At 43.6% G+C, this 13,239-nt stretch overlaps 1 protein-coding gene across 2 annotated transcripts in view; it reads right to left on the bottom strand.

Moving 5' to 3' along the window:
• Positions 1-2,587: 2,587 nt before the first annotated feature.
• The window catches only part of rasa3 (RAS p21 protein activator 3), a 49,437-nt gene continuing 38,785 nt past the window's right edge, over positions 2,588-13,239 (bottom strand). For both annotated transcript variants that reach the window (XM_056278411.1, XM_056278412.1), the window contains 8 exons: positions 13,143-13,220; positions 12,783-12,856; positions 10,211-10,317; positions 9,751-9,833; positions 8,499-8,707; positions 8,287-8,390; positions 7,951-8,134; positions 2,588-6,067 (listed from right to left, as the gene is read on the bottom strand). In XM_056278411.1, the coding sequence (XP_056134386.1) occupies positions 5,992-6,067; positions 7,951-8,134; positions 8,287-8,390; positions 8,499-8,707; positions 9,751-9,833; positions 10,211-10,317; positions 12,783-12,856; positions 13,143-13,220 (915 nt within the window). In that variant the 3' untranslated portion in view covers positions 2,588-5,991. The remainder of the gene's footprint in view (positions 6,068-7,950; positions 8,135-8,286; positions 8,391-8,498; positions 8,708-9,750; positions 9,834-10,210; positions 10,318-12,782; positions 12,857-13,142; positions 13,221-13,239) is intronic.

Raw genomic sequence — 13,239 nt, 5'->3', positions numbered from 1 at the left:
GCATCCCCTGTGGGATATGTATCCCGTGGACCAGTGGTTCTCAACCTTTTTGGGGTCCTGGACCCCCCTGCGAATTTTTGATCTACCCTGAGGACCCCTCCACCTGATCTTGGGGGAGGGGGGTTGCAATTTGATAGAAACAGTAGAAACTGCATTTTAAATTGCATTATAGCATTTATTCACTCTTTGGGGCAAAAGTAAGAGCTTTCAGTTGTAACTTAGATATAGTTAACAAAACAGAATTCTTATGCAGTAACTTTCAGATATATGTAACAAAACAGAATATGTATTCAGTAACTTTCAGATATATGTAACAACTGAATGTGTATTCAGTAACCTTCAGATATATGTAACAACAGAATTTTTATGCAGTAACTTTTAAAAACGCAAACAGGAGCGAGATCTCTCATTAAAATACAATAAATTACACTTGTGAAACAGATGTAATTAGAGAAAAAAGTCCCGTTACCCTTTATAGTTTAGGTAGATAAAGGTCTCAGTCACATTTGAGTAAAATAATCCTATTTCTATAAATGTCATAGGATCTTTTTTTTTTAAAGATATTTTATTTTCACGGACCCCTTGCAATTACACCACGGACCACTAGGGGTCCGCGGATCCCCGGTTGAGAAACACTGCGCGTAGACAAACGCAGACGTGTCTTTTGTTTTTGGTTTGTTTTTTTTTGTTTTTTGACAAAGAGAAGCCGTGTCATCGTCGGAGGTGATATGAATCCATGTCGGTTATTTGGTTTTAACCAGCTATGTTGGCACCGATTTTGACAATTTGTAATAATGAATAATTGTGTCAGTTTTACTTGTTACACTAGTCCCTTTGTGTTATCCAGAAGTCGGTGATTTTCACGTTGCTAACTATTTTCAATCACCGTGACGTAGCATGTGGTTAGATAAATCCATGTTATGCGAACTGCAGTACGTCTTAAAAACTTGATGATGATGATGATGATGATGATAACATGGCGGTAACTCAACGTTTCTTCGTGTAAAAGAGCAAAATAATTTACAGAATTTTATTCTGTATTCAATTAAAAAAAAGGGGGGGGGTCCGTAAGCAGCTCGCCTGATTTCGGTAAGCTACTTGAAACCGAGTCGATAATCCAAAAAAAAATTTTTTTTTAAAATGTAAATTAAAAATAAAAAAACGACAATTAACGTGTGCCCGGTTTTTCCATTTCCTTACGTGAAACTGAAACGTAATCACCACTGTCTGTGAATGTTCTCGTTCACCCAGGTCGTGGTTATCCAGAGGAATACCAAGTCCAGCTGCACTCGATTCAATTCCTTTGGGTTATCGCCGTTCAACTGAATGCACGGATAGTTTCCACTGGGGATGCAGAATGTCACGTAACACCACTCATGCAGAAAATAGATTTACACCATTCAAATTTCCTGTGTTGGTTTACCCTCGCTGCCCCTTCTCTCTGACACACACACACACACACACACACACACACAAGCTGAATGCAGACCAGTGCAATTCAATGTTGTTTTCCAAGACAACAGGCTGTTTAGAACATGCAGCTGCACTACATTAGTATACTATAACCTACTGTGTCCTTGTGCATGCTCAGTAATTCAGATAAGGAAATCACAGAAAGTTGAATCAGCTCATCTGGACACGTTTATTGAGAGAAACGTCTCACCGCTCATCTCGGTGACTTCTCCAGGCTCAGCTGACTGCAGGTATCCCACAGTGGCGTAACAACCGAAACCAAGCATCAGTTTCATATGCAAATTGACATGACCACTAACTAGAGTTTCAGTGGCCATGTGTACCACACAGAGGTTTGGGGGAATAGTTGCAATCACAACATTGTAAAACGGCGACTCTAGTTAATGGTCACGACAGCTTGCATGTGAAACCAATTGTTTTCGGTGGTTACGCCACTGTATTGTTTATAAGGGTGGGGACACCTGCAGTCAGCTGAGACAGAAGAGGTCACTTAGATGAGCGATAACATGTTTCTCTCAAACGTTGCGTCCAGATGAACTGATTCAACTTCCTGTGATGCATAACCTGCAGGTTTTTCCGTCTCTATAACCCAAGGCCGACTGTATTAGTGCTATAAGTGCAAAATGAAACCTTCAGCCCAATACTCTGCAACCTGCACATAAGCGTTTGGTTAATTACTTTATTCCTTAATCCCTACCAGGATTTGCCATTATTCATGTTTAACCCTCATTACCCCCAGCCTTTCCACTGTTGTTGTTGTTGTGTAATGTCTAACGTTAATGTGAGCCTAAGTGAGCCACATTGTGGGACTGCATGTGGGAACACGGAAACACACTTGGCGAATAGATCCGGTTCTGAAAATATGACACGTTAAAATGGAAACCCTCACGAGGGCCGGTGCGGTTGGCTTCGACCGCCGCGTTTGGTTGTCGCCGAGTACACACACACAAACACAGGCCACCACAACATTTCTCCATCAGACCTTTATCTAACCGAATATTAGAACAGGATAAAAAGTGCCAGGTGACGGGATAGGTTAAGACCCAACACCGGAAGGAAAAAAAAAACCCCTGCAAAAACACACACACTTTCAATAAAGCACACCGAGAACACATTTGCATTAATATCATCTTCATTTAGTTATTCAGGAGGAAAACACATCACATTTTCACCATTCATTCAACTGTTTTATGTACACATAACAGGCTTAGTTTAATACTTTCAAAATATCTATACAAAATACACTGTTCTCATTCTGTCATAACTGAATTTTTGTATTTGATCAAGGGTGGTCGATAATATTATTGCATGCTGACGATTCATTATTGCATAAGTCACACATTTTGCATTTCAGAATAGATGAATTTAACCGCAACTGCCTGATCACCTCAGCAGGTATTTCAGAGGGAGTGAGAGAGGACAATAATTGAGAACAACAATAAATATGATTACCAATTTAGGAATGAGTAATAAAAGCAATTGATATCTAATCTTGTGTTTGCTCAGTCTTGGCAATAAAACTCGCAGTGTTTCGTTTCCTGACCCTGAGGAAAGAAAAGGACCGAAAGACCCAAACATCCTCCCCGCATCAAGGTCTGAGGCCACGCTAGTCATCCTGCTCCCGTCATGTTTCCGACGGGTGCAGGACACAAATCAAAGCTTTTCGGGGGCCACCATATCGGTTCCTTCGAACGGAACAGAGACTGTATGCAAGAGAAAAGGTGAGAAGACAAAAATATCAGGGCCGAGCAGAAGTTGGTTAACTGTAACAGTGTGAATCCATGAGCCTACTATCATCTCATATGTAACAGCAGGCAGCGCTACGGACAACGACTGACACGCCGCCTGTCCCATAACACTGAACTAATTCAATTGGCAATACAACCCATCAAAGTGTTTGTTTCAAACCCACGCACAATTTGTCAGTCACAGATGCACACACCGAGAAATGCACACACACACACTTGCACGCACACACACACTTGCACGCACTCACACACACACACACCGGCATACATAAAGACAAAATCATTGATTCTATTCAGATACAGGGAGAGAGTCCTGCATGACATGACAAGATAGAAAACACAGGTTATATGTTGACAAGTTTCCATATAGCTTGTTCATCAACATTAGAGAGAAAGTAAAAGGTGTCATCGACATAACTGCTGATTTGTTTTCAAAAACAGTATTCGTTTTAAGCTATAAAAACATTTAAACGATGATTTTTTTTTCCAAAAAGGGAAATCTAGAAAAAGCGATGACTGGCACTGTTTGGAATCGTGTTGCCATTGGAACACCCATTAGATTACACGACTGGTAGAGACCCAGGAAGTTATTGTTGGGAATACAAAATTAGCTGTAAATCCAGAGTTCTGTAGTCGCCTAGACTACATAGCTGGTAGAAATCCAGGTAGTTCTTTTTGGGAATACTACAAAATTACCTCCAAATCTATACTTTGTAGTCACCTGGTCACCGAAGTTGTCGTTCCGGCTACCAAAACGGACCAGAATTAGACTGCAAATGAAGCGATTTGGTGTGCGTGCTCGTGAGAGTTTTAAGTGCCGATGCGAAAGATGTCACGACGCACACCGAGAAACCTTGTACCCTCCAACAGACTCTGGGGTGCTAACCAATACAATTCACAGCAGGCGTTAGCACACAGGAATACATAAAAATAGGGTTTAAACCCACTGGGACCGTTTTCCAAAAGCAAATTAGAAACGACTGTTGTCTCACGAAGCAGGGAAAACGCAATATTAGGTAGCAAACGGGGCGAAACGCTCAGCAGCAGCAGCAGCGGCGGCACCGCACACTTCCTGGTTATCCAGTTCACCAATGTAGTTTGGCTGACAGGCCCAGATAGTATCCGCCAAAGGAAGAGGTCAAATTAAAGCCGACGCTCGCCCCTCTTTGTGAACCGGACGGCTAGCTGAGCTAAGAGCGCACTTCCCGCTTTGTGTTGTTTAAAGCCGGACGTTGTTGCGTGCACAAGAGCACACAACAACAACCCAAACACAACAGAACAGTAGGGCTGGGAAATAATTCAATATTATCGTTTTATCTTTCCTCCGATGGCACTGCATCGGGATTAGAATTCGGATACCGTCGTGTCAAGATACCCCAATTTTGTCGTCTAAATGAACGATAACGAGAATCCGGAAATTTCTCACAGACTGGGGCCTGAAACGCGAGGCGAGTGTTGTTAGAAAACCAGTTTTGGTTTGGCATTATACGTTATACATTACCAAGCAGGTCAGATGTGATGAACGTCTATTATATCCTCGTTTATTATATTCTCAACATATGTATATTTGCATATGTAAGCAGATATCACGATATATGCGCTGATATTGTGTGAAATTCCCACGATTATTGGGAGAATAATATTTTCCTTATCGCCCAGCACTACAGAACAGGTCTCTTGATTTAAAAGCTAAAACTTGAACTGATGCGCATTAGCAAATTCATGGTAACAAAGGCTAATGGGGTGCAGTGGGGCTGGGGTGGGGGATGGTAATGGGAGAGGGTGGGGTGGGGTGGGGGGGTACAATTATCAATGGATTGAGTTCAACAGCTAAAATGGAGCCGACATGGACTACAGTTGGTCCCAATGATCCCTTCTTGTACCCTCTTCCTTCACAGCCTTCCTGAGGACGTCGGGGACGAAACACATACACGGGGGACGACAATACCCAGAGGGAAAATACAGTCCTTCTATCTAAATGTTTGGTCTGCAAGTCTTGAAATACAAAGGAACATTTTAACAACCATTAAAATACCATTAAAACCATTAAAAACCAAAAAAGATAAAATAAGCTTCTTCTTCTTTTTTTTTCTTTTTTTCTTTTTAAAGTGTGCTGCGATGCTTGTTCATCCATACATTTGGAGTCGATTAAAGTGCGTGGTCACTGTCAAAATTGTCCAGTGAAAACTTTTTTTTTCTTTTTTCTCTCCCAGCACATCACAGAAAGAAGACCCAACATAGACGCTTGTTGTGATTCTTTCTTCATTCCTGTTTCCGTCCACAACAGTTCCTCTTTCTCTCCCACAGATTTCAGGTCGTCGGTGCCTGAACACTGCAAAAAAAATACCCATCTCATCAAGGCATTTGGTCTCACACCGAGTCTGAAAAAAACAAACAAACCTGTTTTCCTTTAAAAGAAGTGGAAAAACAAAATCTGCCAGCTGAGTGAGATCGTTTTGCTGTTTTTGGTACAAGAGTTTTCTTATACGAGTGACAATGCAATGACAGGGATGTTTCCAGTGCCGTCAACATAATGTCATTTGTTTCCACAGAATTCTTAGAGAGAAAAAAAAATAGTTAATTTGAATTGGAAACTAATGAGATTACCTCTACCCATTGGCGGATGTTTTTTTTTTTTGTGTAACTTGTGGGAAGTAAAATAAGACAATGCACTGGACTAAATGACCTGTTCCACATGGATATTTCTCTTGCAGTGAGGTAAAACACGCTGGTTTTGGGGCATCGTGGCGACAGCACACCGAGCGAAGGCTTAGATGGAATAAGTTGAGCTCTCAGACTGCTGGCGGATGTAGCACTGAAAACTTTTGTCTCCGATCGGATGCTCCCTGAAAATAACAGAAAAAGACATCGAAGGGCCGTAAGTCTCTCTCACAGATTTACTTCTTTTACACAAGCATGGATGGATAACTTTTCTTGTTACTTCAGAGGGTGGAGGTGGGGAAGTGATCCAAGCCATATTTTCTGGCTTGCACAATAGACTTAATACCTCAGTTTTCGGGCCATTTACTTTAATCTGCCACACCCCATACATTGACATTTACACCATGGTAACAGAGAATACTGGTTTCTGATTGGCTAGGGGGGCGGGGGTGTTAAAACCGTATAATGCACACGTAGTTCCCCTAGAATTTAATCACTGTTCGAAATTCATACTCTGGCCACAAAGTTGCTATGTAACCATAGCAACATGTGGAATCAGTAGCGAGCCCAGTAAACAGCCAAAGCTTTAGCGGCTAACTTTTGCTTCATAACCTTTTTAAAACGTCTAAAACGTTCAGCAAAAAATAATAATTTTTATGATTTTTAATTTTTTTTTTTTTTTGGGTAAGTGACCAGGGTATAGACAGAATTTTCCACTCCAAGATGTGTCCACAGAGGCAACCACATTCTGCTTCGTGTTGGGCAGTTCTTTGCCTCTGCATCATGCAGTAAAATCCATTAACGCATACCTTGTGGACGAGGCTCAGCGTTTTCAGTTTTTATTTTTCAAAGCCATCCAGCATGCTGAATTTCGCCACAAGAGGGCACTGTTACATAACCTCACACAAACAGGAACAACTTTTGGATCCGTGGATACATAGAATCCGGGTGAAAATCAGTTTAAAAATCTGAGTATTTTTCGGTGAAAATCGGTAAAAACCGAAAACGCTGAGCCTTGCTTGTGGATTATCCCTTACTTATTCTGTTTACATTTGTTGGAGAATTTAACGTGATTGTTTAGACTTAAAACTCCCGACCACCAAAAATCGAGTAATGAGCATTCTAAGGTGATGTCGCTACTTAAAGTATGATAAAATACAAACGTACAACCGGTAACAATTCATATTTCATACAAAATGTGTTATTTTAGAAGAATCTAGAGATGCACTGATGTTACTTTTTCACTGGCGATACCGAGTTTGAGTATGAATCTCTTAAGTATCGGTCGACACTGAATACCGATCCGATCCATTACGTTTGCAGAACAGTGCAAAATTAGACCATTAGTTTGGGGGTCAATGGGCAAAATAATTGAAATAGAATCTTCTTTTTTTTCTACCATTAAAGAAATGCGGGCTTCCATGTGCCAAAAATGCAATAAATCTTATCAATTTCACATTTATTTTCAACATGGCTTTTATTATTGGATTTTAGTCTTGGGTAAAATCTCCAATATCGATACTCAGTTTAAGCCTTGTATCAGCCCTATATACGCGACACCAGTGTTGGTATCAGTGTATCCCTGCTAAAATATTCATTTTCCTGAATCTGACTGACACAATAAAAGACACTTGATTGGTGAACGCTGTTCCCTTTTCAGACTTGGAGGCTAAAGGAGAGTCTGCATAGACGTTCTCTCCGAAACTTTGTGATTAGACGAAGACAGTGAACGACTGCGAGGCATCCTCACTACTTCAACCTTAACACTCAAGTTAACCACTGTGACTGTAGTTGCTGTTGATATTGTGTGAAAATTGACTTTTGCATATGCATTGCATGACGTTATCCAGCCATGTTATTTGTACATGGCTCGCTGAGAAAGTGAATCAGAAATCCTCGCTGGAAACGTGGCATCTGAGACACAAATATCACCACGCACAGATTTTTAAAAAAAAGAAGCTTTTTGTGGAAGGAAAGGGTGTGGGACAAGGGGAAATCAGCCGCTGAACTGGATTTTTGACTCTGATTCAGGGCAATAAAAATACATTTGACTTGACTTGATACTTACTGGCTGCCTATCCTTGTCTTCTTGAACTTGTCGCGTTTGTATTTGGTGTGTTGTTGCTCCAAGGTCTGCACGGCTGACACGATCAGCTTCAGGATCTTATAGGTCTCCTGGGGGTCATCGATGACAAAGCTGGAGTACTCTTCCTGTTCTGGCCCGTCATACACAGACTTACTGCCGCAGGCCTCTGCAGGGGCCAGCAGAGAGAAAGCCACATTGAAGAACTCAGTTTGAGAACATGTGAAAATGCACAGAAGAAAATTGAAAAATTGCGATCACACACCCACACACACCAGAGATGTACACAAGCTCAAGCATACTATTGCAACAGCATCTAACCTTGCATCTTGACCAGTTTACTCATGTACGTGCTGAACAAGGAATAGATCCTTTCCGTCTCTCTGTCGCCATCCACGTCCAGCTGGATGTTGGCTGGGAGACCACTGAAAACGCACATGTCGCACAGGAGAATGAGAAAAGGCAAAACACAACAGCAAAAAGAGAACGGAACAGAATCTGATGCTTAGCTCGACTTCCCCTTCTTAACTCACCCGGTGCAGGGCGTGCACCCGGTAGCGGCTTCGGCCGGGTGCTTGCAGCAAAGCCAGTGGCCGCTGAGGTAGGCTGACGGATGGTACGTGCTCAGGCGCTTGCGGTTGCACTGGCTGACCTTGGTCAGGATATCGATCCAGTCCCGCGCCTCCACACAGTTGTTGGCCTGGATGTACAGCGCCCTCTCTGGCTGGATGACCTGGAACATCTGAGAGGCAGGCAGGCCACAGGAGGTGCAGGCACAGATGGAAAGCAATAGATTTTTTTTTAAAAAGTGTAAGCGGGATGTTTTTATATTAAAGAAAACAGGAAAGTCTGTAATAAAAAAAAAAATTCAAACATGAAACACAGCCCAAACTGCTTTACGTTAGAAAGACGCAAAGTAAAATGTATGATTAAAAAAAGAAATACTGCAATAACAAGATGACTATGAAAATTAAAACAATTTGCAAAGTAATGATCAATTAGAAGTGCAACTGAGAAGGTAAAATGTGTTTTTTTAAACTAAAAGCTAAATTAAAAAGATGTGATTCAAGCTTAGGAAGCACGGTGGTGCAGTGGTTAGCACGGTCGCCTCACAGCAAGAAGCTCCTGGGTTCGAGCCCCGGGGTAGTCCAACCTTGGTGGGTCGTCCTCTGTGTGGCGTTTGCATGTTCTCCCCGTGTCTGCATGGGTTTCCTCTGGGGGCTCCGGTAGGAAGGTCAGGTGAATTGGCCATACTAAATTGCCCCTACGTATGTATGAATGAGCGTCTGTGTATGTCGGCCCTATGATGGCCTGGTGGCCTGTCCAGGGTGTCTCCCCGCCTGCTGCTCGATGCCTGCTGGGATAGGCTCCAGCATCCCGAGAGCAGGATAAGCGGTTCAGATAATGGATGGATGACTCAGGGTTTTGTTTGAAAATCTTCTTCTTCTTTCGGCTTGTTCCCTGTTTCTCAGGGGTTGCCACAGTGGATTTTTGCCCTCCATAGCTTCCTGTCTGACGCGTCCCTCTCCTGCAGTGCAACCCTCTTCATGTCCTCCTCTATCTGCTCTCTCCATCTTTTCCTTGGTCTTCCTCTTTTTCTTTTGCCAGGTATTTCCAGGTCCAATACCTTCTTTCCTATATAGCGTTGTCTCCTCTTTGTAAACCCTCTCCCGTCTTGTCTCTCCATCTTTTCATTTGAAAACCATTTCTGAATATAACATTAATAATCTACTGATATCTAAATACCTGCGGATGAATAAAAAGGATTTTTGAGAGGGTCCTTACATTTTTCATCTTGAAGGATTCCTCCTCTAGCCGCTCTACAGCCAGGATGTTTTCTATGGGGATGCTGCAGAGGGCGCCCTCACCTGGAGAACAAAAGGAACTACATCATCTATGAGCGGAGGACTTTGGATAGCTGGGAAAAGACACGATGTAACGGGGGGACTCGAACATGATCACAAGGTGGAAACAAAAGGCAATGCATAGAATTTACTGAGTGTGTGTGTGTGTGTGTGTGTGTGTGTTTGTTTTGGGGTGAACTGCCTGTGCAGATACTTGTGCCCACTTGTGCTCTGGAGTCGCAGTGTTTGCAGACCCAACTAAACCCCCCCCCCCCCCGCGTCCTCTTCCCACACTCAAGTACACACACACACACACACACACACACACAGAATGACGCAAACAGACGAGGGAAACGATCCAACGTAACCATAAGAAGATCCTAACAAACCTTTCGTGTTACCTTTCGTTTTGTGGTAGGTGAATTCGTGGTTGGTGAGACGAAACCACCTCTTTTTGAAGTTTTTCATACCGAACCGGTTTCTCCCCTGCGCTCGCTTTATCATAAATCTGAAAGAAGGGCGAGTGAGAGGAGGGAAGTGTGGGAGAGCGATGAGACTTAAAAACTACTCAATGCCGCACAATTCCATTCTAAATATATCTTAATACGCTTGCAGGACTTAAACATCCTCTCCGCGTTATCATTCTATCTCCTCGGGTGTGTCCTTTGGACCGAGACAATGGGGGCACACTGCAGTATACAGTACTCGACACAGGACCCAACTTTCCAGTGATGTGTTTCAGGTGTGACCGCCCAGCAGACAACATTTTCACATCACTTTCCCGTCATAACTTCCAACTACACACACACACCTATAGTTTATGTGTCGCTCCCCTACACAGGAGGGACACGGCAAGGGTGTCTCCCCCTCAGTTAATGTCTAACAGACTCCAAAAGAGGAGATAAAGCGACAGCGCGAGGTCAAAAGTCACAGGAAAAAAAAAACTACTAGGAAGTAATCAAGAGTTTCACTGCTTAGCGGGATACACTGAATATGGGGTGATACTATATACGTTGCTGATTACTGCCGTGCTCTTTACAGGGGGGGGGGGGGCAAGTGTTTCGGTAGTGAAAACTGTGTGGTGGAGCATAGTCACAGTCGGCACAAAAAGGTACCAAGTGTCAAAACTGTGGGCAGGTATGACGAGCCAGAAATGTTTGCGCAGTAACGAAACGTCGCCGCCACTGTCACGCCAAACATATCCGACATGGCGAGGGTAAGAGAGGGCTATTAGTGCCAACGGTTCCTCCGAGATAAAGCAGGCTTTACAACGACACTTTACTTTATGCCATTAGTAATTTTTATCACGGCCATTTCGCCAGGTAAATGCAACAGGAGAAATGTCCAGCAGGCAGTGTCACGCCTCGTCCGGTAGTGGGGCAGTGACTCGATAAGCGGCGAGCAACTGCTGTGATTTGCTTCCGCCATTTTGTTTGGCACCAACACTATGTCAGGTATAAAGTAAAGTGCAGCAGCATCTACAGTAATGCGTGTTGTTTGTGACAGAGAATGGGTTGCTGTTGGGGGGGAAAAGGGCAGATGGGGGTAGGTGGGTGGGTGGGATTACAGTGTTCATGGAGTGGGGGGTCACAAGGGCAAAGCCTCTTCAGAGAGCAGTGCTTACCTGCCCTTCGTGCCCTTCGAACACTTGCCATCAATTCTCTTTATAGTGAGTTTAACACTCCTGCGCCCGGTGGCAGAAACAGAAGAGGGGTGAGGATGCTGGTGAGCTAAGGAGGCACCTGGAGGCCCTCGTTTGATTGACAGCATCATCATCACAGTTATCATCGACACAGAAGCCTACTGTATGGGTCATTTTAGTGAGGGTCATGCTACACTCACAACCTTATATTTATTTCCACCAAGTCATATTATACAAAACCAATCGGCTATAAAAAGTTCTTTTAGATTTGTCCCCAACTTCTCTCCAATATGGCCAATTACCCCACTCTTCCAAGCCATCCCGGTCTCTGCTCCACCCCCTCTGCCGATCCGGGGAGGGCTGCAGATTACCATATGCCTCCTCCGATACACGTGGAGTCGCCAGCCGCTTCTTTTCACCTGACCGTGAGGAGTTCGCCAGGGGGATGTAGCATGTGGGAGGATCACGCTACACCCCCCCCAGTTCCCTCTCCTCCCCGAACAGGTGACCCAACCTACCGACCAGAGGAGGCGGTAGTGCAGCGACCAGAACACATACCCACATCCAGCTTCCCACCTGCAGACACAGGCAATTGTGACCGTAGGGACGCCTGACCAAGCTGGAGGTAACACGGGGATTCGAACCAGCAATCCCCGTGTCGGTAGGCAATGGAATAGACCGCCACGCCACCCGGACGCCCCCTGGATGTATTTGCGCTTTGACTGAATTATTTTATTTGTCACTTTTCATCCCTATCTCTGCACATTGTTGATCTGTACATGGCGGTCAGCGAATATCATCCAAACTACATAGACCAGCGTTCCCAATGTGAGCCTAGTCTCTTCCAAATCTGGACTTGAAGCTCCAATAGCAGTGTGAGTAAAAATATATATATTCTTCTGTGGTTCCTTACTTGTCCGCTAATGCGTCCTGGTGTGATTGGATGAGCAAAGCATACAAGCACTTTAAGGCCAGAAACAGGTGGCGAGATAATGTTGAAAATTTCAGAGCCGCTCAATTAACCGCCAATAGGAGACCAACTTAGTGGACAAAGTCTCAGTGCGTTTTCCTGATAAGCTCTACTTCCTCACACCGAAATACACTGAAGCTCATTTGGATGTAAAATCTACAATGAATCTCCATTCTGCCGGTCTTCACAGATAAACCTACGGGCCTTTTTGAGCCTTGGTGGTAAGGGTTTAAGCTTTGCAAGAGTCTCCGTGTTCAAAATCCATCACCAGCCTAGCTAAGGTCATACACATAACAAGTGACCTCAGCCTCAGGCAGCAATATTTTTGTCATTCAACGACAAGTTTAGGTTAGTTCTTTACCCCTCCTTCAGCATGATGGGCGTCTCAATGCTCTTCTGATCCCACTTCCCAGAAGACGAGATCAGGTCAAGAAACTGTGAAGGGAAACCAAAAAACTTAATAAATCAACACAGTTCATTGCATTCTGGTACCGACATAAGGTTTGAGTCCTAGCTGGCACGATAACGTCCCTCAACCCGCTATCCTGTTTTGTTTCAACGCCTCCTGATTTTCATATGTCTTCATCACATCCGAGTTAGTCATGCAACACCTTTGGTACAGGATAAACAGCAATAATCTTTGGCATAGGATCTACAAAAAAAAGGGCCACAAGTCCCTCATTCTGGATGTATTCAACAAGGAAGGAAACCGAAGGCTCACATTCTTCACAGCATCCGCATATTTCTGCTCATTGAAGTAGTCATAAAATGCAGCCATGTAAGACTCTTTGAAATTGGCCTTGAAATAGAAAGAGGAA

This window comes from Lampris incognitus, chromosome 4 (assembly GCF_029633865.1).
Source record: "Lampris incognitus isolate fLamInc1 chromosome 4, fLamInc1.hap2, whole genome shotgun sequence".
In the NCBI taxonomy this organism is placed as follows: domain Eukaryota; kingdom Metazoa; phylum Chordata; class Actinopteri; order Lampriformes; family Lampridae; genus Lampris; species Lampris incognitus.
The sequence above is the reverse complement of the archived record's forward strand: the minus strand, read 5'-3'. Positions and strand labels throughout refer to the sequence as shown.